This window comes from Lissotriton helveticus, chromosome 3_2, assembly GCF_964261635.1.
Source record: "Lissotriton helveticus chromosome 3_2, aLisHel1.1, whole genome shotgun sequence".
In the NCBI taxonomy this organism is placed as follows: Eukaryota; Metazoa; Chordata; class Amphibia; order Caudata; family Salamandridae; genus Lissotriton; species Lissotriton helveticus.
The window spans coordinates 4,283,771-4,309,773 of NC_136062.1; the positions used below are offsets into that span (position 1 = coordinate 4,283,771).

Consider the following 26,003-nt stretch of genomic DNA (forward strand, 5'->3'; position numbering starts at 1 on the left):
TCCTTCCTAGAGTGCTTGATCCAGTTGTGGGGCCTCTGTAAGTTGAAACTAAGCTTGAGAGACTCTTGCAATTGAAAAGTATCGCATCGCTCGCTGCGGAGCGCATCCCTGACAGTGCAAGGAAATTCCCGTCGCTACGAAGGCCAAGATCGTCGCAGCGCCTGTTGCCGCTGCCAGAGCCGTGGCATCCTTCATTTGCGGGACGCACCAGACCGGTGCGGGAAAGTCTAACATCGCTGTGAGTGTTGTCGCAGAGCCTGTCATCGCTGGGTGAGATCGCCGCACCGCTTGCTTGCGGGCCGTATCACGTCGCTGCGAGGGTCGTCGCAGAAACCATCGCGTCGAGGAGCTGCGGGAGAGATCACCGCTGGTCCGCGCATCGTCGCCCCGGAGATCGTTGCAACCCCAAAGATCGTCGCATCATGCCTTTGCGAGAAAAAAATTCCTACGGAACCTCCGCACCGGAATCCATACAAGTGGCCTTCCTCCCCATACAGGCCGAATTCGTCGCAACACGCCCGCTGCTGCAGCGGGGCTGTCGCAAACGCCTCCCCAGGGTCTCAGGAGCAATGCATCGCTTGTTTTCCACCGCACCAGCTTCTGCTTTTGGGACTTAGTCGCAACTAAAAGGTACTGTGAGCTAACGTGACGCAACTGTGAACTTTTCACGCAACTGTGGATTATTTTATCGCAACCTACAGAATTTTTATCGCAACCTACAAAATTTTTATTGCGACCTTAAGAACTCTTTTGAAACCATATTCTTGAACTGTGTATGTTGGATTTTTGTCGTTTTGGTCTTGTGTAGTTTAGATTAAAAATACCTTTATTTTTCTAAACTGTTGTGGAGTCAGTTTGTGGTGTTTTCACTGTGTTACTGTGAGTGTTGGTACAAATACTTTACACATTGCCTCTGGTTAGCCTAGACTGCTCGTGCCAAGCTACCTAGAGGGTGAGCAGGGGTTATCTCAGAGGGTTTCCTCCTTACCCTGACTAGAAGCAAGGGTCCCTATTTGGACAGTGGTACCTGCCCCTGCCAACTAGAGACCCCCAGATCTAACCAGCTCTAATCACCAGTAATTATCAAAACAGTTTCTAGCTTGGTATGATAAGAGAAGCTGGTGCTAACCTTTTCATGTTTGTAAACCTACATAGGCCACCGGAACAAATGGTATGTTTTAGCTAATAGATTTGATAAAGTATGGCAGGAATTAAGAGTACCTCGGTTTTATTTGTTTTTATATTTAAGTGCTTGTAGCCTACTGGGTCTTCAGCTGAATGCATTGGTTATAACCAATTGGGTGCCCTGAGCTTGAAGACTTTAATGGCTGCTTGGTGTTACTGATCCAGCTTTTACAACCACCTTAAAATAGCTCCTTATCTGAAGTTTAGTTACATTCAAATTAGGAACTTTTGCAACACGTGTAAACAAGAGTTGAATTGATTAGCGCAATGTATAAGTAAAGCCTATTTGGTATGGTCTCTTAAAAGGCGTAGGTAACTGGTGTAATCTGTTGCGTCAAAGATTAGGTGACATGGGGATACCTCCTTTTGAATAGTTTTTTTTTTTTAAATTACTTTTAATACAATTGAATCCACCACTAATTGTTAGATTGATCAAACTAATTGAGTCTAGTACAGCTAAATGTACCCTAAAGCTACTTGAGTGGCGAATTATAGAGGAATGTCTGTTTAACAAGTGGATGCTATATCTTTTTCCGCATCTCATAAACGATGTATCCTGCGACCTCTGCTGCATGCTTTAAGTGTATAAATAACAATGGCCATTGGCTGCACAGATACTTTTCATGTCCTTATCTTTATAACTTTTGGGAACCATATTTTCAGATTTACCATTCAAAAATGTTCACTGATTTTACCACAGGATTCCTATGGGGCAATATATGGACTAATTTCCCAACCTACCACTACTACTGTTCAGCAGCAACAATTTGTGTATTTTGCTTCATTGATTACAAGTTGATTTTATATTACAGAAATGTAGAACCTGTTGAGGCACCCAATTTTAGTCAATGGCTAAATAGGATTGTTGGACCTGGCCCTTTTTGCAGGGTTATCCCCCCGAAATTTGCCTTCTTCCTATTTTTTTCTGACCTGTTTGTTGTTTTTGGACTCTAGCACTGGTTAGCAGTGGTAAAGTGCTCAAAGTGTATGTGTTGTCTGTCTAAAGTGTATTGGGAATTGCTTTATCCATGATTGGTATACTTGATTTAATAGTAAGTCCATAGTAAAGTGCATCAGGTGTGCCTATATATCAACACTACTAGTGGGCCTGCAGTACTAACTGTGCCACCCACATGTAGCCCTGCAAACATGTTTCAGATCTGCCACTGTAATGTCTGTGTGTGGGCAGTTTTATATTTCCATTTCGACCTGGCAAGTGCACCCACTCGCCAGGCCCAAATCATCCCTTTTGTTTCATGTAAGTTACGCCTAAGGTTGGGCCAAGGCCGCCCATGGGCAGGGTGCATTTTATTTACAAGGTAGGACATCTACTGTTGTGTTTTAAATGTCCTAACACTGTAAAACTGTTATTTAGTTTTTCACTATTGCAACGTCTTTCTCTCCCATAGGGTAACATGGGGAGAAGAGGTGTGGCGCCGCGGCCAGGGCGACTGACGCCGGAATCTGGGGATCAGGGTTCGATCCCCGGCTCCGGCGGCAGGTTAGCCCAGCACCATGTGACTCTGGGCAATAGCTTGCTTAATCTTCCTGACGGCCCCCAGCGCCTAGAGACCCTTACGGGTGATTGTGCGCTTTACAAATGTGGATTATTATTATTATTATTATGGGGATTGCCTTGAAGTATCTCTTAAGTGTTATTTCCCATTTGGAGTTTGGGGTTTCTAAACTCACAATTTAAGAATACATCTTTTGGTGAAGAAGTTTTTTAAATTGCATGGCATTTTTAGAAAGTAGGCATTTACTTGCTTAACCATCCTGTTCCTCTGCCTGTCTGTAGAATCCACGTCTGGGTTAGGAGGACAGCTAGGCTATTGTGCATTCACTCTAGACAGTCATAAAAAGGGATTTCAGGTGTGCCATATATAGTCTAATGGCTCATCCTGAGCTAGAGTGGTGGATGGAGTTGTCACTGACACCTGAATAGGGCTGTGCCTATCCTCACACAAAGCTGCCTCCACACCCTTGTAGTGTGTCTGGAGCCAGGTTAGGGAAAGACAGTGTATTGTGCACTACAGTGACTTTCCTCTGAAGTTTGCTTACTTCTAAGGTAGACTGGGGTATAAGTACTGGCCCTCTGACACCCCAAAATTGGAACACTTCTGGACTGAGGACATTCTCCCAGGAAGAATAGCTGGATTTGGGAGAAGGGACTGCCACTCTGCTGGTTGCTTTGTTGTGCTGGCATGCTGCTTCTGTCCTGAGAGTGAAAGGACAGGACTCTGCTTGCTATATCCTGCTTTCCAAGGATCTTCAAGGGCTTGTGTGTGCTTTATTGCTGTTAAGAAGTCTCAAGCCATCAAAGACTTCACCTAACCGTGCCTGGGCTCTTCTACTGAGCGTCCTGACTTGCCAAGTCATACCAAATCCAGGCCCTGGGCCCTTGGCAATGGAATCTGGTGAGCTGAAGGAGAACATCCACACATCGACTCCCAACATCTTTTTATCGATTCATCGCTGTTGCCAGTACCAATGCATGGTTCCAGCTTTCTATCGCAGGCCATCAGAAGAACTGCTGCAGCATGAGTTTCGAGCACCACATCACCGAAGTACGTCACGCACCGCCCCGGTTCTGATGCAGCGCCTGCTTCATCCCTGTCGAATCGACACAGGATGTGAGGATTTTAGACTCCTCTTCTCTGGGTGCAGATTTCTTCATTGGCATTGTCCAGCAGTAAGGAACCAAGGCCACTTGTCCAGAGATCACCTGCCCCAGCAGTAAGGAACTGACACATAACCTCCCCTAGCAGTAAGGAACAGACTCCTCACCTCCCGTGGGAATAGGGAACGGACACATTGCTTTGCTTTTCCAGTGCCTCACTGCCCTGCATCTCACACCATCTTTTGATTTCGACACAGCCAAGGTACTTTGTGCTAAAAGTAACACATCCATAGATTTCTATGGACTGGACTGATATAACCTTTGAAAAGTGATATCTTTACTTGTGTATGTTGGATTTTTGTATTTTTGGTCTTGCTTTATTTAGATACCTATTGGCTATATAGCCAATGTGGACTCATTTTGTGGTGTTTTCTCTGTTACTGTGCGAGTATGTACAAATGCTTCACACATTGCCTCTGAGAAGTCTGACTGCTCGTTCCAAGCTACCAAAATGGTGAGGGACTGCTCGTTCCAAGCTACCAAAATGGTGAGCTGGGGTTATCTTACTTGTGTAATCCCCTTACCCCGACTAGAGTGTGTGCCCCTACTTGGGACAAGGTGCAAACCACTGCCAACTAGAGACCCATTTCTAACAATGTTCCAACGGGTAAAGCATTGAGAGCCCATATGTAGCAAGAACTGGGTCTGTATAACATTTTTAGAAATATGTAGATATGGTAGATGGAGTCAGGTTCTAAAATTCTGTGAATATGATATGAATTTTGATTGACAATTGGTGTCTAAAAGATTGTAACCATTGTTTTTTCTCTGTATGATAAACACATTCTTAATTTAGTCTTTTTTTTTTTTCGAACCGCCTCTTTTTTGATTTTGCTCCTTTGCTTTGGGTTCTCTTCTTTTACAGCATAATGAATTGCATTATATATTTGTAGTGTTGATGCCGGGCTAAATTGTATAATCTCAGACCTGGCATCCTTGGTGTGGTTTCCGCCAACTGTTTTAACTTCACAGCTCCTTTTTTGCTAACTTCGTTTTTGCTGGCTTTAGGACTCTGCACACTTTACCACTGCTAACCAGTGCTGAAGAGCTTGTGCTCTCACCTTAAAACATGGCATTATTGGCTTATACCCAATAGGAATATTAAATGTACTATAAGAACATAGTAAAGTGGTACTACCTGTGCCCAGACCCTATACATTAAATGCTACTAGTGGGCCTGCAGCACTGGTTGTGCCACCCACTTAAGTAGCACTCTAAACATGAGTGAGGCCTGACATTGCAGCCTGTGTGCGGTTTTAAACTGCCATTTCAACTTGGCAAAATACATCTTTTGCCTGCCCAAACCTTCTTTTTTAATACCTATAGGTAAGCATGGGCGTACATTCCGTTCGCGGAATGTGCAGATTTTCTGCAATTTCGCGGTCCCCGAATCTCGCGAAATAGCAGAAAAATCAGCGAAATCGCGTTCGGGATGGATTTTCAAAAACTGAAGTACATGAAGCACTTACAGGGTTACAGCAGGTGCCCAAGTTGAAGCTAATTTCTTTGTAACCATTTACAAAATGGTTACAAAGAAATTAACTTCAACTTGGGCACCTGATGTAACGCTGTAAGTGCTTTCTGAGCGGCGCCTCCAGAGTTGTTGCCTACTTGCAACTATTCTCTGACCCTGTTCTGACCCTCGAAGCAGGGTCCGAGAATAGTTTCAAGTATGGCACAATGCTCCAGGCTGTCACAAAAATTAAACGACAACAGGAAGCACTTACAGATAAGGAAGCAGGTGCCGGACTTGAAGCTCAAATTCAGTAACACATTAACCAGCCCCCGGTTAAGGCTGGGCAGGTGTGTTTTCTCCCCATAATCTACAGTGGTGAAGCAGAGGGTGGCAGTGGTGAAGCAGAGGGTGGCAGTGGTGAAGCAGAGGGTGGCAGTGGTGAAGCAGAGGGTGGCAGTGGTGATCCAGAGGGTGGCAGTGGCAAATCAGAGGGTGCCAATGATGAACCAGAGGGTGCCAGTGATGAACCAGAGGGTGCCAGTGATGAACCAGAGCGTGGCAGGGATGATCCAGAGGGTAGTAGTACTGAACCAGAGGGTGGCAGTGGTGAACCAGAGGGTAGCGCTGCTAAACTGCCCCGGAGCACTGTGGGTGTGAGCCCCTGTGCTGCTTAACTGCCCAAGGGTTGTGACCCCACGCGCTACTGAACTGCCCCAGGCCCAGTGGGTGTGAACCCCCATGCTGCGGAACTGCCCCGGAGCCCTCTGTGTGAAAATTATTCATGCTCAATTGCCTGGGAGCCCTCTGGGTGTGAGCACACATTGTGCTAAGTGTCCCCCTGACCCCAGTACATATATACCCGTACCGCACAGCACCATTATGCTCTTGTACCATGAAGTCTGATGCCTGGATTCTCCTGATCCGTGTAGGTGGTACCACCGTCTGGTGCGCCTGAAACCACTGAGCAGGATCAGAATGGCTTTGTACCAACACGTGCAGCAGAGCTATCTTGGACATCTGAAGGATTCTGGGATCCTGTGCCAAACGTATTTTTGCATCCATGAGTTTTCCAAGCGCCATCCCCGTGTAGCTCCTGTGACCAGGTGGCTGCTTTTTCCTCATCTGCTGCTCTGCTCGGTCTCTGACCCTTTATAAACAAGATGCATGTGAACTTGCATAGAAGCCCCGCCCGTTTGGCCCCATCCACCACACACTAGCGGTATGAAACGTCTTCCCGCCCATCCCCACTATAATGGCCAGCTCACTCGAGGGACCTCTGTGCCTTTTGGCGCGCTGGCAAAGTTACAGGCACACGTGGTCACATATTTGTGCAAATGGCACAATAATCCGCGAGTTTGCGGGAAAATTCGCGGACTCTTTTTGCAATTTCACACGAATTCGCGGACCGCGAATTCGTAAATTTCGCCCATACTTACCTATAGGTCACCCCTAGGTTAGGCCCAACACAGCATGGAGGGCAGGTGCAATGTATTTATAAAGTAGGACATGTACTTTTAAGTTGTGCATGTTCTAGTAGAGAAAAAAACTCTTACATTTGTTTTTCAGTACTGCAAGGCCTACCACTTCCATAGGATAACATTGGAGTAAGCTTATTAGTTTTAATACGTTGTCATTTCCAAATAGGAGCAGGTACCTATTTCATGTTTGTTGTTTTTGAAATTGTAATGAAAAATCTTAACTTAATAGCGAAGTCTGATTTTAAATTACAATTTCTAAAATGCCACTCTTAGAAAGTCTGCATTTCCCTGCCTTATCCATTTGGCTCCCACAGCCAGTCTCTGGGTCACATGACTGGCTGTATTTGAGAGTTGGGCTTTGTGTATTCCACCTAGACAGCCACACACTTTAGGGAACTTAGGTGTGCCTAGAGGGGCCATCACTGGCAGGATGGGAGGAGAGGAGCTATGCACCGTCCTTCTTAAACTTGTATAGGCTGTGGCCTGCCTCCGCACAAAGGGCTGCATGCCCCTTGTAGTTAGTCTGGAGCCAGGGCGGCTGGGGACCTGTGCACTTCAAAGGCCCGCCTCTAAAACCTTCTCCCTCCTTTATAGGCACAACTGGTTATAAATGTTGGACTCGCATCACCAACTCTTCAGTACACTTCTGGGCCTGTGGATACTCTGCCAGGTAGGTCTGTGGTGCTGCTAAAAGAATTGCCACTCTGCCGGACTACTGTTCTGAAGGACTGCTGCCCTGTTGTGCTGACATGCTGCTCTCTTGCCTGGGTGAGAAGGACTATAGCTGGAGCTCTTGAACCCAGAACCGCAGAGTGATCCCAAGGGTTGGTTGCTTGGCCTCCAGATCTGAAGCCTCAGGTACATAACAGGCTCACAACATCCCTGCGCCTGGACACTGCCACCTTTGAGTTTACCTTGCCAAGTAGTGCCATTTTAGTCCGGGACCCTTGAAAGTGGGCCTATGGGTGGTTTGCCTCCCTCTGTGGATCCAGCGAAACCAATGCATCTCTTCTGCTGCACTGCAGTCTCGCGCAGAACCAATGCATCGGCGCTGATGCGTGGATTGAACCCATCTCAAAGACCTACGTCTCCTCCACAGCCTCTTCAGAAACGTCTCTGTGTAATGCATCCTGGGTGCAGGGCTTCACATACCTAGTCGACAGCAGTGGGGCTCCTCTTGCAGCCTCACAACTCTTCTGCAACTGATGAATCGTCCTGACTGCGCACCGCATCCTCGATCCTGCACTTCGCATCGCAAGCCCTCGTTGACTGAATCCTCGACAAGGATGCAGAATCTTACTTCACAGCTTTGCCGTACCTTGGAACCGATGCATCACTTCAGCTTCGTGATGCATCTTTGATGCTGATCCTCGCAACAGTCCGCAAACCAGGATTTAGGCTCGCTTGTTCAGTGGGCCTAACTGGACCCCTAACTGGGTGCCTGTAGCCAGCCCGCTCTCCATCAGTCAGCCTGAACTTCTGACTTCTCAGTCTGGCACCACCAGATATCCACAGTTGGCCTTTTGTGCTTTTTGCCACCATTTTCACTAAAGTCTTTAAAATTGCATATCTACGGTTCTACTAATTAGATCTGTCATTTTGGTCTTGCTTTAGTTATTAAACGTTCCGTTTTTCTATTTTGATATGCTATCCTTTTTGTTTGGTGTTTTCACTTTATTACTGTTGAAGTGTTGCACCAATAGTTTGCACATTGCCTCTAAGTTAAGCCTGACTGCCCTGGGCCAGGTTGGCAATTTAGGGTTGGCTAGTGCCTCACCTGGATAAGAATTGTGGTTGCTGCTTGACCAGGGCTCACACCCCATTCAACCAACAACTCCGTTTCTTACATATAATATGAAAACTGTCTTTTCTACATAATTAAGATAATAACAAAAAAAGAATTGCCTAATGGGCTTGCAAAATTCAAAAAACAATTCCCACGGAAAAGGTTCATTATGTTGCAATGTAAGGTTTTTCTCTATTGGAAACCATAGTAAGTGTTGTCAATTATGTCAATAGTTAAAAAACTGATACTGTAACAAATTCATTATTGTAGTCTAATTTGCTTTTTTGCAAGCAGTGTGAATATTTGTGGGTCGTTTAATTCAAGTAGTACACTAACCTACCTAGGTAGTATTTTCATAATTCTTTGACATGCAATTAAATCTGCATGAACAATAGCATGAGAATTGAGTAATTTTTAACTTTATAATTGGATTTTATTTTTCCTCAGAAACTGTAAAAAAGAAGCAGATTTAAACCACGCTCTGAGTCGCTTAAGAGAACTTGAAGCTCTTCTAAACTCCAAAGAAGCGGAGTTGGCCACAGCACTTGGTACAAAGCGAGGTTTAGAAGGACAGTTCCATGACTTAAAGGACCAGCTTGCTTCTGTGAGAAACATCCTTATTTTTAATAACATTAATAATAGTTGACTAATAACTGTAGCTTACTTGCAAGTCAATTTATCGACTGAAAAGTGAGAGGGCTTCTGGGGTAACTTGAGCGTCCTCCATTTTATTGCACCATTCTCTATATGACTTTTTTATTTTTAATAATCATTATTTCATGTTAGATAACCCATGGCACACGTCAACACAGTTTGTGCTCTAAACTGTAGGATTCAATAATCTATACAATGAACGTACTTAAATGAAAGACAAAGATGCGCACCACCCCAATAATCAGCATTTGCAGTAACTGTCCTTCAGCTACCAGTTCCTTGTTGCCACCGGGTCCCCTATCCTCATTGTCTACCATATTATTGCCCATTCCCCTCCCTCCCAAATGGAAAGTTTGAGTTAGGAATGTAGAGTGGAGTTGAAGGAGTGTGGGTCTAACTAATTATACTCTTGTAATCCAGTGCAGGAATCCTAGGATGCATAACGAAATTACCAAGTGCTTTAGTTGTCGTTTTTAATCTGAGTTTGTGGTCTGTTAGTGCATAATAAGAAGACAAGCCTGTATTCATCTTTCATACTAAAATGTGTGTCTTTGGCCCATTGAGATGTATCACAGTGTTACAATTGTTTGTGCAAAAAGACTGACTATTTGAAGTAAATGCAATTCCAGGCAGTAATGAATGTGTTGATAGACCTAGTCTGCAGCACTCAGAAACCCACCCCCTGAAAGTAGCATCTCTAGAAGGAGCAGTGTCTCTCTTACAGCCTGCTTCAGAGGGCCGAACCTGGTCTTTAAACGTCTTCATGTGTAAGGTGTTTCACCACGGGTATGTTTATAGAAGTTGTCATGTTATATGCCCCTCCTTTTCTGGTTTATGAACAGTGTTTGTACTATGTGAACTACAAGTACTCTATACATAATGCCACCATTCTTCTAAAATACCCCGAACTAGTCATAAAACAATGACTTCTCTCAAGCGCCTGTGAGTTTGGACTGTCATTTCTTGTTGATTGCTTCAGTTTTGGATAAAGTTTATATTAACTGTCATATTTCTTTTAGGTTGAATGCTCAAAGCGTGATACAGCAAAGCAACTTCATGATGAAATGCTGAGGAGAGTTGACCTCGAAAACAAAACGCAGACTCTTCAAGAGCAAATGGAATTTCAGAGGTCCATCCATGACCAGGTAGAAGTCGCTTGCACTGAACGTATGGGTGGAGATGTCTTTGTTAAGCTAGAGATTTAATGACTTGAACTTGTAATTGTCATCGTTTATTGAGTGCCATACGAACTTTACTTTACAAATTATTAAACTATGATGTTTTGGAACGTAGAGCATGCTTACAAATGAAGTCCTGCAAAAATTGTTTCCATGCACTTAAGTGGGTGAGACTTGTTTAAAATTGTAAGTGCCAGAGTGGAAGTGCAGCATGCATGATATTACAGTCGGTACCTTAAACTCTTGTCATGATTTTACATAATTATAGTTTTGAGCTGTTTCGAAGTAGATGTTTGAGAAATCGGTGATTTGAGGACAAAAATATGGAATGTAACTTTCTCCAATGATATTAACCCAATTGTGAGCACGATGTGGAACTACTTTACTAGTTGATCATTCTGGTAGAAGCCATTGTGAGTACCCTCCTTGAGTTTCAAATTATCGAGTCTCTTACTTGAAGTATCAAGCTCGCGAGGGGGCATGGCCAAGCAAGTGCCCAAGAAACCTAATGGTGTTAGCCGCGCTTAACAAATTCTTTTCAAATCAAATCAAAAGATGGCTGCTTTTACTTGACGCTCCGCCGGCCGGACTCGACTTTTGCCCCTTTCCGCCATGAAGAACCGGAGCTGATGTTCTGGAAAGCCCACCATTGCCCCTGTGATGTGGTCCGGAGTCCAGCGTGGTGTCCCGGAGGCCGCCTTGACATCCTAAATTGACGATATCGGCCCCTGTGCAACTGCCTGCCGTGATCCGGAGCTGCGGCCCTGCTGAAGGCTGAACGGACCGGGCTGAGAGGTGAGCGGGGCCGCCAGGCGGCTCCCATGTGACATCCGCCTTTCCCACAGCTGCGTGGCTGGCCCCAATCCCCGCCCCCTACCCCTAGTGAAAGCTTGGCAGATTTGCAGGTTTGGCGTGGCATGCACTCGCCCCGACCCGGCGTTTATATCCTTGCTGGGAGACCGTGTCGGGGACAGGGCCTGCCTGTCTCCCATACTGCCAGGGGATGCGGCGGGTTTGCGAGGGTGGCCCTCTTGGCTCTGACCACAGGGCCGAGTCGGCTACAGGGTCACCTGAGTGGTGCCTCCTCCCTCCGACCCTTACCAGATCCGATGAGACTCATTTACCTGGCTACATTGCGGGGCCTGCTGAGAGAGCTCTGGGATCGTATTGGCCCCTGCAGTCGGCTCTGAGGAGCTGCAATCATTGCGTTGCCCTGCGCCTGGCTGATGGATACCATGGAGGGAGTGCTGCTGATGTCTGAACCCTTGCAGGCGGTCAGCATCCTTAATCATCTATGAACACCATAAAGGCTCCCCTGAGACGTTCTGCTACCCTGAGTGCTGCCATTTTACTCCTGTTGTGGCTTTTGTCATTTGGCACTTTCACTCCCTGGAGAGTACGTGCTACTCATTTGCACGCTGCTGCAGAGCTTCAGGTCACCCCACATCTCATTTGGAGTGTGCAGGACTCTGACAAAATTGTTGACGTGGTGTCTCCAATCCAGCAATAGCCTCCCACCACATTATATAGCTTCTGGTTCTGGATGATTTGGAGGTTGCACGTGAAGTGACACTCTGGGCCCAATAGCTTTGTGATCACACCTGGCGGGCTCACACACCTGAATACCAGTGCCTGGTTCTGCGCCGCGCCTGCCTCCAGTTGATACTGGGTGACCTGTATGCTGTGATCTCTACCCCTATTTCTACACACAACTGCACAACACTGTGGGGTCCGTTGGCCTGTCCCAGATCCCTGCTCGCATACAGAATCCGCCAGTCCCCCTCTGGTAGCACCTCTTCACTATCCTACGGCATGGGCCGTAAATATCCCAAGCAAAGGACTTTACGCTTTGGGAAGGTGACGGACAACGTGACCGACTGACATGGCGGACGGTGCCCACGGAGCCGACGACATGGAAGACCCTCAGTCGCTGTCAGCTGCTATGCTACAGGAAATCAGAGCTGGGTTTTGGGCCCTAGACGGCAGGTTTGATGCGCTGGATAAAAGCCTGGCAGACATGGGTGCCAAGGTTCAGGCATATGACCGACGTCTGGATGTTGCAGAGGCTAGGATATCCGATGTGGAGGACGGTGCGGCGCAATCACAGAAGCGGCTGGATAGAGTGATGATGATGATGATGATGATGATGATGATGATGATGATTGGGAATTTGTACCGCGCAACTCAGCCCAAACTAAACAGATCGTCTCAAATTCACCGAGTACATATCTGAGAATACACCTGACAAAAAAAACAAGTTTTCAATTCTTTGCGAAAACGTGCCAGAGAGGGTAATCCAATTCAGGTGGGAGAGAGTTCCAAAGCTTAGGAACTACGGTGACAAAGGCTTTCCCTCCCCATCTTGCTTTGGCAAATCTAGGGACTAATAGGACATTTTTAGAAGATGACCGGAGGGTCTTGCAGGGACAATAAGGATGAAGGAGGGACCCAATACTCTCTGAACCAGTGCCATGAACAGTCCCATGAGCAAGGCAAAGAAGCTTAAATGTGATCCTGGACTCGACATGGAGCCAATGAAGAGATTTCCTGGCCAGGGTTGCAGAAGAGCCTAGGAAGATTGAGCACCATCCTGGCCGCACCATTCTGCACCATCTGTAAGCGATGGACAAGGCTCTTATTCATGCCCACATACAGAGCGTTACAGTAGTCCAGTCTCGAGGAGACCAGAGCCACTGTAGCCTGTTTTCGGGCATCCAGAGAGAGGTAGGATGCGATCTTTCTGAGGATCCTGATGATACCACAACAGGTGGAGACCAACCTGCTGACCTGACGGTCAGCAGGACGGTCTCCACCTGTTGAGGGCAGATTCACTCACGGACTGTGTGAGGGATACCATGATTTGGGTGTCGTCGGCATACAACACCTCAAAACCATACGACCGCACTACCCTGGCAAGTAGGGCGACTTATATATTAAAAAGTGTAGGACTTATGGAAGATCCCTGAGGCACCCCACAATGCACTGGTTGGGGGGGGACAAAAAATCACCCAGCTTCACTCTTTGTTCCCTCTGATGTAAGAAGGAAGTGAGAAGACTAAGGACTGAGCCTCCAACTCTTATCTCCCTGAGCCTGGCAACCAGGATCAGGGGAGACAGGGTGTCGAAGGCTGCCGTGAGGTCGAGTAGGACCAGAAGAGTAATCTGGCCCCTATTGACCCTCGAGTGGATATTGTTGACGACCACCGTGAGAGCAGATTCAGTACTATGGGCCCTTCGAAAGCCATGCTGCGAAATGTCCAGCAGGCCTGAATCATCCAGGAAGGTGGTAAGGTGGCGATTTAGATGGGCCTCAAGAATCTTGGCAGGGGCCGGAAGCAGGGAAATCGGCCGAAAGTTTTTCAATACCCCGGGGTCAAGAGAGGCCTTCTTCAAGAGAGGCTTGACAACCGCCTGTTTCCAGGCGAGGGTAAAGGTTTCCTCCGTGATTGCCAGGTTCATCACCTCATGAAGAGGGGCAATAACCACCTCCCTACAGGCCTTCAGGATTTTAAGCGGACAAGAATCCAGAGGGGAGCCTGATTTGATGTTGTCAAGGAGGCGGTTAATCTCATCGAGGGTGAGAAGTGGAAAGACAGACAGACTCGGCCCAGGTTCCGAAGCCTGGAGCACTGCTACGAAAGCAGGAAGGTGGGGAAGGAGCAGACTAGGCTCAGGTACAGGAGCCAGAGGCACTGCTACAAGGGAGGAAAGGGGACAGGGATCCAGCTGATGATTAAGATGTTCTAGAGCATTATAAATGTCGGGAATTTTAGTATAGAAGAAAGTAGAAATTTTGCCACAGAGCTCCTGTGTTTCGACAATAGGATCGATAGTCTTGGGGGCAGTGGAACGCATCTTAAAGGAGGTGGCGATAAAAATGAGGACTTTGAAGCGCGCAGTCTGCGCAACAATGTGCGCATTCTTGTCGTTCCGGAGACGGCAATCCTTCACCTGGGGTTTGTAGTAGAACGCACCCACAGTTCATTGGGCCACCGCCCCAATCCTGGTCTGCCTCCCGACCCATCATTGCCAGAATTATGAACTTCATAGATCGAGACTCCATTTTGCGTGCCGCCCGTGAACGTGGAGAAGTGCAGTGGCAGGGTTCTAAACAATCCTTCTTCCCAGACTTCACCTTGATGGTGCAAGAAGCACGCCACAAGTTTAATGGGGTAAAGGCTGCCTTGAGAAATTTGGGGCTGCGTTATGGAATGCTGTATCCAGCCAGACTTAGGGTCGATGTAGGAGGCCACTCTCGCATTTTTGACACCCCAAATGAAGCACAGGAGTTCTGCCACACTTAGAAAAAAGACGGTGGCGGGTCATCAGCAGCGTTGAGAGTTTCATCTCCTCCTCGGAACGGCTCTGAGGGGAAGCATGGAACTCTTCTCCAATCCAGGGACTGGATAATATGACAGTACTATATGGGCTTTAAGAGTCTGATGATTCAGTTAATGGTTCTTCTCATTCATTGACGTTTTACATTCCAGGTCCGGTCGGCGTGGCGTTGCCACGCCTCAAGGTGTACACCTGGTTTTGTTTTCAGTTTTTCTGGAAATTGCGGAGTTGGTTTGCTATATTTGCTTCCATGTTTGCTTACCAATGGCACCGCCAGATGTTCCGATGGGCATGGCTTTGCCTCACTAAGGGTTGGGTGAGGCTGGGTGGTGGGGGGGGTTGCTTACATTATGTTCATTGTTTTCAGTTAACAGATGCGCAGGTCATTGTCACAAGGCGATTGATTAGATTTATTGCACACCGGTTTCATTTCCTAGTCCTCCTTTGGCACAGCTAGGTAATTTGCCTGGTCTGACTAGGCTATCTCTTATGTCGTGGAATGTCAGGGGCCCAAATAACACCCATAAAAATGCCCGACGGGCCCCCGAAGGGTCTATTTCACTGAGATCTTTTAAAGAGAAAAGCGATTTGGTGAATGCAGGTGTGTGGGGGGGGGGCGAAAAGGGATCCCGTGAAAAGTGGTGGTGAGGAGCGTACAGGTGTGGCTTAAAATTACCTAGGGGTTTCCACTGAAGGGTTATTTATTTTTGTGATACTCCTGGTAGGCTAAAAAACCAAAGGGGTTAGTGAGTCACCATAAGGCATAATGTGCCAGTGTAACTAAACACAAGGTTGACATGTTTCATGCTATGTAAGTCCTAGTGATCAGTAGCGTTTCTTCAGGACCTAAAAAGGAGAGTGTAGGTGTAAGTGCATGTCAGAAAGGAAACCGGGTTCCATGGTGGTAACCCCGTAGATGTGTGAGGACGCTTGTGGTAGACCCTAGGGAGAAGTACCCAGAATGGTCATTAATCTCTGTAAGTAGATGTGTCCACGCAATGCCTAAAAGGGGATGAAAAAAGGGAAGGAAAGCACAAGAAGAACACTGACTGCAATAGTCTGCTAGATTTCCGGAGCCACCACCCCAAGGCCCTACGTGAGAATCTCCAGTATGGCCAGTTTATGAGGATACGACGAAACTGCTCCACCACCAGGGATTATGAAGCAGAGTCTGACAACCAGGAGCCTAATCTTCTGGACAGTCACTACCCAGCCAAGGTGGTAGAGAAGGCATGGAAACGTGCCAAAAATAATAACCGACAAGCCCTCCTAGAAACCAGAGAGAGAGAACCCAATAAAGCCCTCACCTGTGTTACCACCTTCTCACCCCTGTCCAACAAAGTAAAAAACATCAGATGGAACTGGAAAACCTTTAATGGCGATACACTGGAATTGGCTCAACCACGTTTCGCTTTCAAAAGGACGTCTAACCTTAGGGACACTCTGGTCCACACACGCCCTCATGATAATAGGAGGCCCATTCGAGACACCAAACTTTGGAACCTGCCTTCAGTATCTGGTCACTACTCTTGCGGTAATTGTCATGCCTGCCCAACCACGACACAAACAAAAACTCTACTTTTGGGCCATTTCGCATGTGAACAACGGGCCATACCAATTGTAACACCAAAAATTGTGTATATCTTATCACATGCCCATGTGGTTTTGAGATGTCGGCATGACAACATGACCAGTGAGGACGGGCATCAGCGAGCACAAGAGCACCATAAGACGTGGAAGGGCAGCAACCAAACTAACTACTACCTAGAGTACAATCACAAATATGAAGAGTTGGCCTTGACCGTCCTCGAAGCAAGACCCTGCTGGGACCCACAGGCACTCCTACACCAGGAACAACGGTGGGTGTTCCGCCTCCAAAGACAGATCCATGGACTGAACGACAAAATACCCTGGAGTGGAACTGTAGACTGAGACCTAATAATGCTACCTTTAATTGTTATTTTTTTTCAGAACATGTGACATGAGCGTACAGTTCACTGGGCGTCCAGTCATTTTCTTTCCCCTCCCTCGAGAGCCAGTGTCAGCCTGTGGGTTATTACCCTGGATTGATCTTTCATTCTGCTCACATAGGGCTGCCCATGTACATTAACCACCTTGACAGCAGCAGCTCTCCGCTGTACCCCAGTGCCCCCCTGCTGACACTTCTACATGAGATAACCAGCAATTACAATAGCAATATTGACGTCCCCCTCCTCTTCTCCTCCTCTCCCCCCGGGGGTACCACGGGCTGCTCTGGTCCCAGTTACTAGTGGACACCATTACCCCAGGGACACTAAGGGCTGCTACCATTACTCACATTGGCAGACCATCTGCGCATGTGCCGAGTAGTCCTGAGACGCAAACTCTGGCACATGCGCACTTTGTCACCGACGCATTACTAAGCAGATCATGACCGGAAGCAGGAGACTCCTCCAGCTCCGATTCCAACCTCCCTTTATGGCAGATGGAAGCCCCCAAACTCCTCCACACACAGGCAGCCGCTGGCGAGGGTAGGTGCTAAGGAGCGGGCACCCATCACAACCGTGAGTAATTCGCACAACCTGTTGGTCGGTCATGGAGGCCCCTGGTATTCACCGAGACACCACTACCCCGTAGCCCTGGGGTCTGCCTGAATGTTAATGTTCCCTGCATTGTCTCATTACTTTAATTTCCAGTCTCTATGATGCAGGCATAACCAGCGCAGCTAAGCCTGAGGATACTTCCCTACGTGTAGTAAGAGGGTAAGCAGCAACACGCCCCTATATGATCAGGGCTATTTAATTTTCTCCAATGTTCTGATTCGCGTCAAGTCATTCTTACCACCAGAGCAGTGAGGGGGTGTATACTGGTTTTGGGGGCACAGCCTCAGGCCGCACCTTTACTGCACCACATTTTGGCATCCACAGTGGCCATTCTGCTTGGGCAGGGGATGCGTACGATGCTCTGCACCCCTAACCGATCTGCACCGCCAAGTACGAAGAGGTATTGGTTAATGAGCAGCAGGGAAACATGCCTAGATCGCGGCTCTGGGGCACGACTGTCATTTCTTCATCACGCCTTACCACGACAGTCAGTGACCTGGTCTGCCATTGAATTATGGTTGTCTGCCTGTTTGTAGGTTTTAATTACTGCAACTTGTGATTTACACCTGTATATTGTTCCATTTTATGTTCTGGTCACTGTCAGATATGCGATCCAGTTAATGTGTCTGTAGCATTGCCAGGCCAACCGGCAACTGACACATTAGTTTTTTTTTTTTTTTTTCTTCCTTCCCCTTTTTTTGCATCCCCTTTTAGGCATCGCGTGGACACATCTACTTACAGAGATTATTGACCATTCTAGGTACTTCTCCTTATGGTCTACCACGAGCGTCATCGCACATCTACAGGGTTACCACCACTGAACCCGTTTTTCCTTTCTGACGTGCACTTATACCTACACTCTCCTTTTTAGGTCCTGCAGAAACGCTACTGATCAATAGGACTTGCATAGTGTGAAAGATGTCGTCCTTGTGTTCAGTTACACTGGCGCATTATGCCTTATTGTGACTCACTAACCCTTTGGTTTTTTAACTTACCAGGGGTACCACAAAAATAAATAACCCTTCAGTGGAAACCCCTAGGTAATTTTAAGCCACACCTGCACGCACCTCACCACCACTTTTCACTGGATCCCTTCTCGCTCCCTCCCCAAACACCCGCATTCACCAAACGGCTTTTCTCTTTAAAAGATCTCCGTGAAAGAGACCCTTAGGGGGCCCGTCGGACATTGCAGCGCCGGCCCAACGAGGAGCTAAAAATGCCCGATGATGTAGCATGACATCCTTCAGGTGTGTGAGGGCCACTAAGAAGCAAGACTTGGCCCTCCCCTTTGGGATTGGATCCTTGATACTGGGGATGTACCTCTGCCTCTCTCTCTTCCTTCACCCACTTTTCTCTACCTCTCCTCTATTGTAGCCTTTCCCTCCTCTTTCAGATTGGGTTACACAACGCACCCGTAACCAGGAACAGTGTGCCCTTTGAACAAGCTACCCAATGTAGACTCCCCAGAGCTTTTTCACTCCTTACAGGTACATTTGCTGATATTGAATCCCTGTTTAATTCTTATGAGGGGTGATTTCAATTTATTATTAGACCCCATTAGGGACAGCACTTCCTCTTCACCAGACACCAAAGCCCACTCCCACCTTGCATTACAGGACATTTGTCGGCAATTTTCTTTGGTAGACGTTGAGCGCACTTGCAGCTCGGTTGCTACTGCATACACACACTATTCTGGCTACCACAACACCTGGATTAGAATCTATTATTGGTTGGCTTCCCCTGGGAAAGTGGGCTGGTATCGAGGGCTTGACACACTACCGCAAACCTACTCTGATCATTCCCCTGTGCTGCTGAGACTTGCTATCCCATGACCTGGGGGATTCAAAAGGCAGTGGAGATTACCGATTAAGGCACTGCATGAACAGGTGTTCCTTGAGGAAGTTCGGGCTGCAATATAGGATTACTTTGTACTCAACACTGAATCGGTGGATACATGGGCGGTCTTATGGGAAGGTTTTAAAGCATATATTCGTGGGCTTTGTATTGCCATAAATTCCGGTGTCCTAAAGGACTTGCGTACGTCTCTAGTGCGCATTGAGAGGGACATACAGGCACTGGATGCAGAGATGGTTGGGAACGCCTCCCCAGATGTGGAAAGTAAGTGCCTGGCTCTACTGGTGGAATTCAAGGATACAGCAGACAGGGAACTATTGTACTTGGGTAAATATCACACAGCCAGGTGATATGGTGAGGGCAAACGTCCTGGTAGAATTCTAGCACATATACTCCGCCCCCCCCCTTATAGTAGGGCATACATAACTGAAATCAAAACCCCAGCTGATCAGTCAGTATATTCTACCTCAGAGATAAGTAACACATTCTTGTCTCTCTCCAAATCCCTATACAGTACCAGAATAGACGGAAATCTCAGCGCACAGGAAGACTACCTATCCGAAATTGCTCTGGTTTATCTCAAAGCACATGCAGGACTTCCTAGCCCTTCCATTATCCCAAGAAAATATTTTTGAAGCCATTGATGCATTGCGGGGTTCCTCTGCTCCGTGTCTAGATGGGTTTATGGCAGATTTTTACAAGGTGTATAAAGACATTTTAGTCCCCCGATTGATAGAAGTTTATGCGGAAGAGCTGGAAAAACAAGCTCTTCCTCCCACTTTTAGAGATGCCATTATTATTCTGCTTCCTAAACCTGATAAGGACCCTTCTCACTGTGGCTTGTGTAGGCCCCTTTCTTTATTAAATTTGGATTACAAAATATTAGCCAAGGTTATTGCTATCAGGCTTGCTTTATTAATAGAGTATATTTTTTCCCCCGCGCAGTCTGGATTCGTTCCTCATCGCTCTATTTAGCCTAATCTCTGAACCTTTTTTTCTGTTCTTCACAGGATTGATTCCTTGGAACAGCTCTTTTTTTATCTCAGTAATGCGCCGCATGAGAATGCCAGAAGGTTTTGTTGCCACAACTGCTCTTTTATACACTAGCCCCTCCGCTAGACTGCACGTTAATGGCATGCTATCTCAACCCTTTCATTTGACCCGTGGTACAATGCAAGGATGCCCTTTATCCCCATTACTGTTTATTTTGGCCATGGACCCCTTAATAAGACACTTCCAGGAATGTCACCTGCATCGAGGGTTACAGTTCAACACTGGTCCGCTCTTAGTATCACTTTATGCTTATGATACTATTCTATATGTTAGACCGCCACAGACTAATCTTGAACCTATTATTAGGGACATTTTGCATTTTGGCCTGTTTTCAGGGCTTGGTATAAACTGGCATAAGTCGGTAATTTTGCCCCTGTCACTCTGCACTGTTCCGTGGGATTGTGGGTATCTACTTAAGTGGTGTCATGACATAGTCAAGTATCTCAGTATACATATACATACGGACACACCTACTATAATTCGGCTAAATTACGGACGAGCTGTCAGCTCCTTGGAAACTCAGTTCGAGAGATGGCTTTGTCTTCCCTTGTCTATAGCAGGGAAGGTCTCCATCAATAAAATGATTGTTCTACACAAGTTTCTCTATCTTTTTAATGATATTCCCATTCCCCTCACTCAAGCCTTTTTCCTGCAGCTGCAGCAACACCTTGTTAGATTGGTTTGGGGGGGGCGGGCGGCGTTGGGTTGCTTGTCAGATCCTGACTCTCCCATATGAAAGGTGTGGCTGGCGTTCCAGACATGTTTTTATACATATTTAACAGCGCAGTGTAGTTATGCTTATGCTTAGTACCGCCCGGACCCCCTTCCTCCGACCTGAGGCGGACCTAGTGCTTCCTCAACAACTGTCCACCGTCCTTCCCAGGGGAATCCCTAGAGACTCGCTTGACATACAAACCGTGTCCACCACTAGTTGGGCGTGGAAGTGACTTCGTAGACTGCTGGGACTGGATCTTCTCTATTCCCCAGCTTTACCGCTTCCAAGCCCTTATGGCTCCCTATCACGGGTGAAACACTAGTATAACGCACACTGGCTAAATTTGATGTCCGACAGATTGGTGATCTATTCCCCAATTATCATGTGTTCTCTGTCGGAGGATGCTAGGTTTCAGGGCAGATCCTTCATGGATGCCTTCATCATAAGTCGCATGCACTCCACACTGCGGGCTGCTCTTCCTACTTATCCAGTGGCGCAGGAACCCGAGGCCCCATTAACACTAATAGAAAGTGAGTCGGGCGCCCATTTAATCTCCAAAATGTACAGAGCATGCCTTAAGATACATTCAGTTACTGACGTCAAAGTCCGCGCGGCATGGGATAGTGACCTTGGCCGGTCCATATCGGATGATCAATGGGAGCAGTGCTGCACAGTCAGGAAGGACATCTCCCTCAACAGCAGGCACAAACTCATTCATTTTAAATTCCTACGTAGAGTATACCACACTCTGGCCTGGTCACACAAAATAGATCCTTCCAGGCCGCACCATTGCTTAAAGTGTTCTGCCCCACAAGTGGACTTTGCCCATTTAACATGGACGTGCCCAAAACTACAGCCGTACTGGGAACAGGTACATGCTACATTAGGCGCAATGACCTCTCGGTTGCTGCTCCCTACCCCGGAGATCGCTCTCATGGGATATACATGGTCAATTTCCCCCAAAAAGATGAGAAGGTTTGCGGGTCTTGGGTTTCTACTGGCCAAGCAGGAAATAGCGCTAGTATGGGGCAGGAGAACAGCACCCACCTTGAAGGCCTGGCTGCGGCGTCTAGCTTATTGTAACGTAAATAGCGAAATCTACGCTTCACTAACGCCAAGTTCCTCACGTCCAAAAGACGTGTGGGGCCCGTATAGAGCATACATTGCCGAGAGATGCAGAGATACTGATGCGCAAATTGAATGTGGCATTGTGCCAGATGTGGTCGGCTGAAAAGATGTGATATGGGCATGATATGTCCGGGGTCTATTGTATTGTATTTTTGCAACATTGTACCACACTTATGTCACTATAGGCAATAGATTACAGATGATGGGAATGCCACATTAAATGAAGTTAATTCACGTTTATGCACTATTACTCGTATTTCTCTGAACTGTGCAGATAGTATATTCCTTTACCTTTTAGACAGTTGTTTTACTCTGCTATTGCTGGATGTTGGGTAACAGATGTCACACAATGCTTGTTGTCATGATACAAAACGCCTGATAATGTCCCACTTTAACATTCTTTCCTGATCACTGTATACGAAAACTGGAAAATAAAGTCAAAAACATCTTGCAAAACCTTGTAGTTTAAAATGTTTAAAGTGGTTAGCTTAGAGGGCAAAGTGTGCTTTCCTACACTCCTAGCGATCCCCAAAGACCCTTTCAATAGTGGAAGGGAAACCAGTCATGTAGGTAGCGTTGGAGTTGATTTGGGGATTAATTGTTCCAAGGGGAGAATGAAGGGAAACGAGTAGAAAAAACAGAAGTCTTAAAATAAAAAAGACAAGACCCAGCTATGATTGCAGGGTTTATGCGAAAGTGTCAGCACCATTGAGAAGGGGAAGAAGAGATGGTTAGGCAGAGGATTGCAGGGAGAGGTGGGAGTTCTTCCAGCACAAGTATCTTTGCCATTGAGAAACATCCTCTTGATGATCCAGTGGGACAGATTATAATCAAATTGTAAGGAAGGAATGGTTACCCAGAGAACACGGTAGTTATTCTCCATATGAAACATTCTGATGCCGAGTCCAAGCAAGCCTTCAGAAGCACCAATTCAAAATTATTACTTTTTTATTTTAAATTGCAGTTGTTTTTTGGTAAGGATATTGGCATAACAGTTCGTGTGTTTAATGAGCACATTTGTCTTATGGTATTTTAATCACTTCACGTTTTGGTGTAGGGGGCTGTTCTCACTTAAGGCTTGTTAACGGATTTATAAGATATGTTCTATCAATAATATTATGTTAATCATTTTGTAAAGCGCGTGAATACCATTCCGGTCTTGCATTTTGACACGGGACAGAGGCAGGGAACAGAGTTTTAAACAGAGGTGCAAAAATGCCAAGGATGGTTGCTGACTACATTTTAGAAGATTTGACTGAGCTCTGAGATGGTTAGACATTAGGTTACACCATTTGCAAATGGAATAGGGGGGGGGGCTTCTTCATACCATTGTGCTTTTTGGATTCTGGGAATGTTTACCTATCTTGCTGTGCTGCACCAGATAGTCCGAGTTAGGCACATATTTCTTGATAAGATTGGGCCAGCCTGGTGCAGCGCCTTATGGGCCTAGCACAAGGCCTTAACCCATTCCGCGCTGATGACGGAACCGCTCCGTCATCAGCCACGGTAGCGCTGTGCTGATGACGGGGCGGTTCCGTCATGGCCCGCTCGACGCGCCTGCGCGGCGCGTTCTATTGAGCGGGCGGGGCCATGACCGAACCACTCCGTCATGAGCACAGCTCAACCGAGGCTGCTGACGGAGCGGTTCCGTCACCAGCATGGGCGCGCCGCGTGGCCCCTTAGCACTGCGGCGGAATAGCCGCCGCAGCGAAGGTGTTAAACTTGATTCGTGCCCAAACTAGTTTTCAGTGCAATTCCCTTGGGGTTTGCACAAATGAACTCAGTCCACTGAACATATCCAGAAAAAATGTGCCTACCTTTTACCTCCACATGTTCCAGGTTCATAAAAGAACTCTGGGTTGAAGTTAACCTTGAAGGGAAATAAGAACATTTTCATAATTTGTTGTTTGGGGTTGGGTAGGAACTTAACACACTTGCCAGCTTTATAAAAACTGAGTGGGGAAACAAGCACCCAAAAACTACCCTTTCACCGCATATTTTGCAATTTTCTAAGCGGCAGTCAATATTTCCTATTTTTGCAGTTTCAAAATACATTCTGAATTTTCTAAGTTCTGCCAATTGCCATTTGTACAGATTCCTCATGGGTTTTCAAAATAAATTGTTGAAATAAAAAAAAATGGATGTTTTACGCTATAATTTTTTACTTTTATGGTTTATTACAAAAGAAATGAAAGACTAAGTCCATAACGCTCTTCCACTCTCAGAGGTATATAATGTTTGCCAAATGTCCAAAAGCCCTAGACTTTTGGAGTACTTGGTGTGGCTTTATTCGATTCAAGTATTTTTCTTTTACCCAGAATGTCCTGAAAACGTCAACCTTTGCGGAAACCACCTACATTCCTCTCACTGTCTATGGAGGATGGCTGCAGCACTTGAGCTGGGGCCCACCCTATATAGTTTTTTAAAACTGGTGTGCCATTATCAATCCCATTGCTTTTTCTAATACGTTGTTAGACGCTGTTCGGGGTCACACGGGTGAAGCAAGGACTCCTGTGCCTCCACCATAGTGGTAGAGGTCATTTATCTTTGGACCCGACTGGCGATAATAGGATGGACCTGAGACACTTATAACCTCTTCATCACTTTACTCTCAGTGGTACTGATAGTAATCAGTCACCGGCTTCTCAGGGAAGTAGTGGAGGGTGCTTAAGATCAGAACCCGATAGTCATTGGATCAATAACCTATTGTCCAACCCAGTGATTTACTTCTAAAAAGAAAAGTACTTGATTACATACTAAAAGCAAATGCTACACAAGTAATAATGAACAAGCACAATTTAGTGAACTAGGTGCTTGGCTAATCACACCCTTATCCACCTGTCCTATTCCTCTCCTTCCGGTTTCTCACTTCCTTTGTTCTAGGCTGTGCCTCCCTGATAGTAGGAACTTCCATGGTTGCTTTAATATTGTCTGAGGTGCAGATTAACCCCAGTGTGCTCAGATTATCACAGTTCAAAAGCAATCTCTGTCCAGCTTCTGGGAGAGAATACATGCTTCAAATTAGACTCTGCCGCCTCTTGCTGTAGTGAGGTTGCAGCTCGGTGCAGCAGCGGGAGCCGAAGTCTGAGCCGCTTCAGGTTTCAGATTCAAGTAACCTGAGGTTGTGGTGGCTCCATGAGGAAGATCTTGTCTGTGCCGTACGTGTACTGGCTTTTTGGTGGTAGGCTCTTACTCTGGCTCAACTTTGGGACACCTAATTGTGGCGTGACCAAACCAGTCTCTACGTCACAGTGGCAAAGTTTGAGCTGCAGTCGCACGTCTTCTGATGAGCACTTCTAACCTCAGGCACCAGGCCTGGTTGTACAGCAGTCCTCGGAGTACTCTGCTGAGCACTCCCTTTATTGGTCATAGCCTCTGAACTGGAACAAGTGGTTTAGTGGGTCTCACCTTTATACAGTGAAAACAAGAAGCAGATGTGGATCCATTATCTACACGTCTAGAACTCGATAAGAAGGTTTTCCTTCCAAGTGTCTTCTCCAGGCTACTCTCCAGGCAGAGCTTATGTGTAGGGTGATACTCCTCACAGTAAGGTAGTCTCCATCCTGGACCCTCCTTCCCCCCCCAAAAAAGAGCCACAAGGTACAAAGTTGTGAGCTTTCTGCACCCAGCTGAAATTTGTCCCACTAAAAAGTGATCAGGGGAAAGACAAAAGGCCAGCCTCCTCTTTAGTTTTCTTAGGTCACCCTTCAAGTCACCCTTGACCACAGAGGCTGCAGTCTCACCTTTCACACTCATCTTGTACTAAATGGCAATGCTACAGGACTACTAAACAGCAGCTTGTATTGACAAAAGGCCAAATTGAACTTCTAAAGGAGCCTTGTCTCCTCTGTCCCTGCTTCAGTGTCTAGGGCTCCTCCCTCCAGCTTCAGAAATGCCAACAACACACGTGCTCTGT

General features: G+C 46.7%; 1 protein-coding gene across 1 annotated transcript in view; it reads left to right on the top strand.

The window, feature by feature from the left end:
* The window catches only part of LOC144826413 (lamin-B3-like), a 484,608-nt gene that overhangs the window by 151,767 nt on the left and 306,838 nt on the right, over positions 1 to 26,003 (top strand). Inside the window, exons 2-3 of the mRNA XM_078684729.1 lie at positions 9,033 to 9,189; positions 10,259 to 10,384. Of these exons, the coding sequence (XP_078540855.1) occupies positions 9,033 to 9,189; positions 10,259 to 10,384 (283 nt within the window). The remainder of the gene's footprint in view (positions 1 to 9,032; positions 9,190 to 10,258; positions 10,385 to 26,003) is intronic.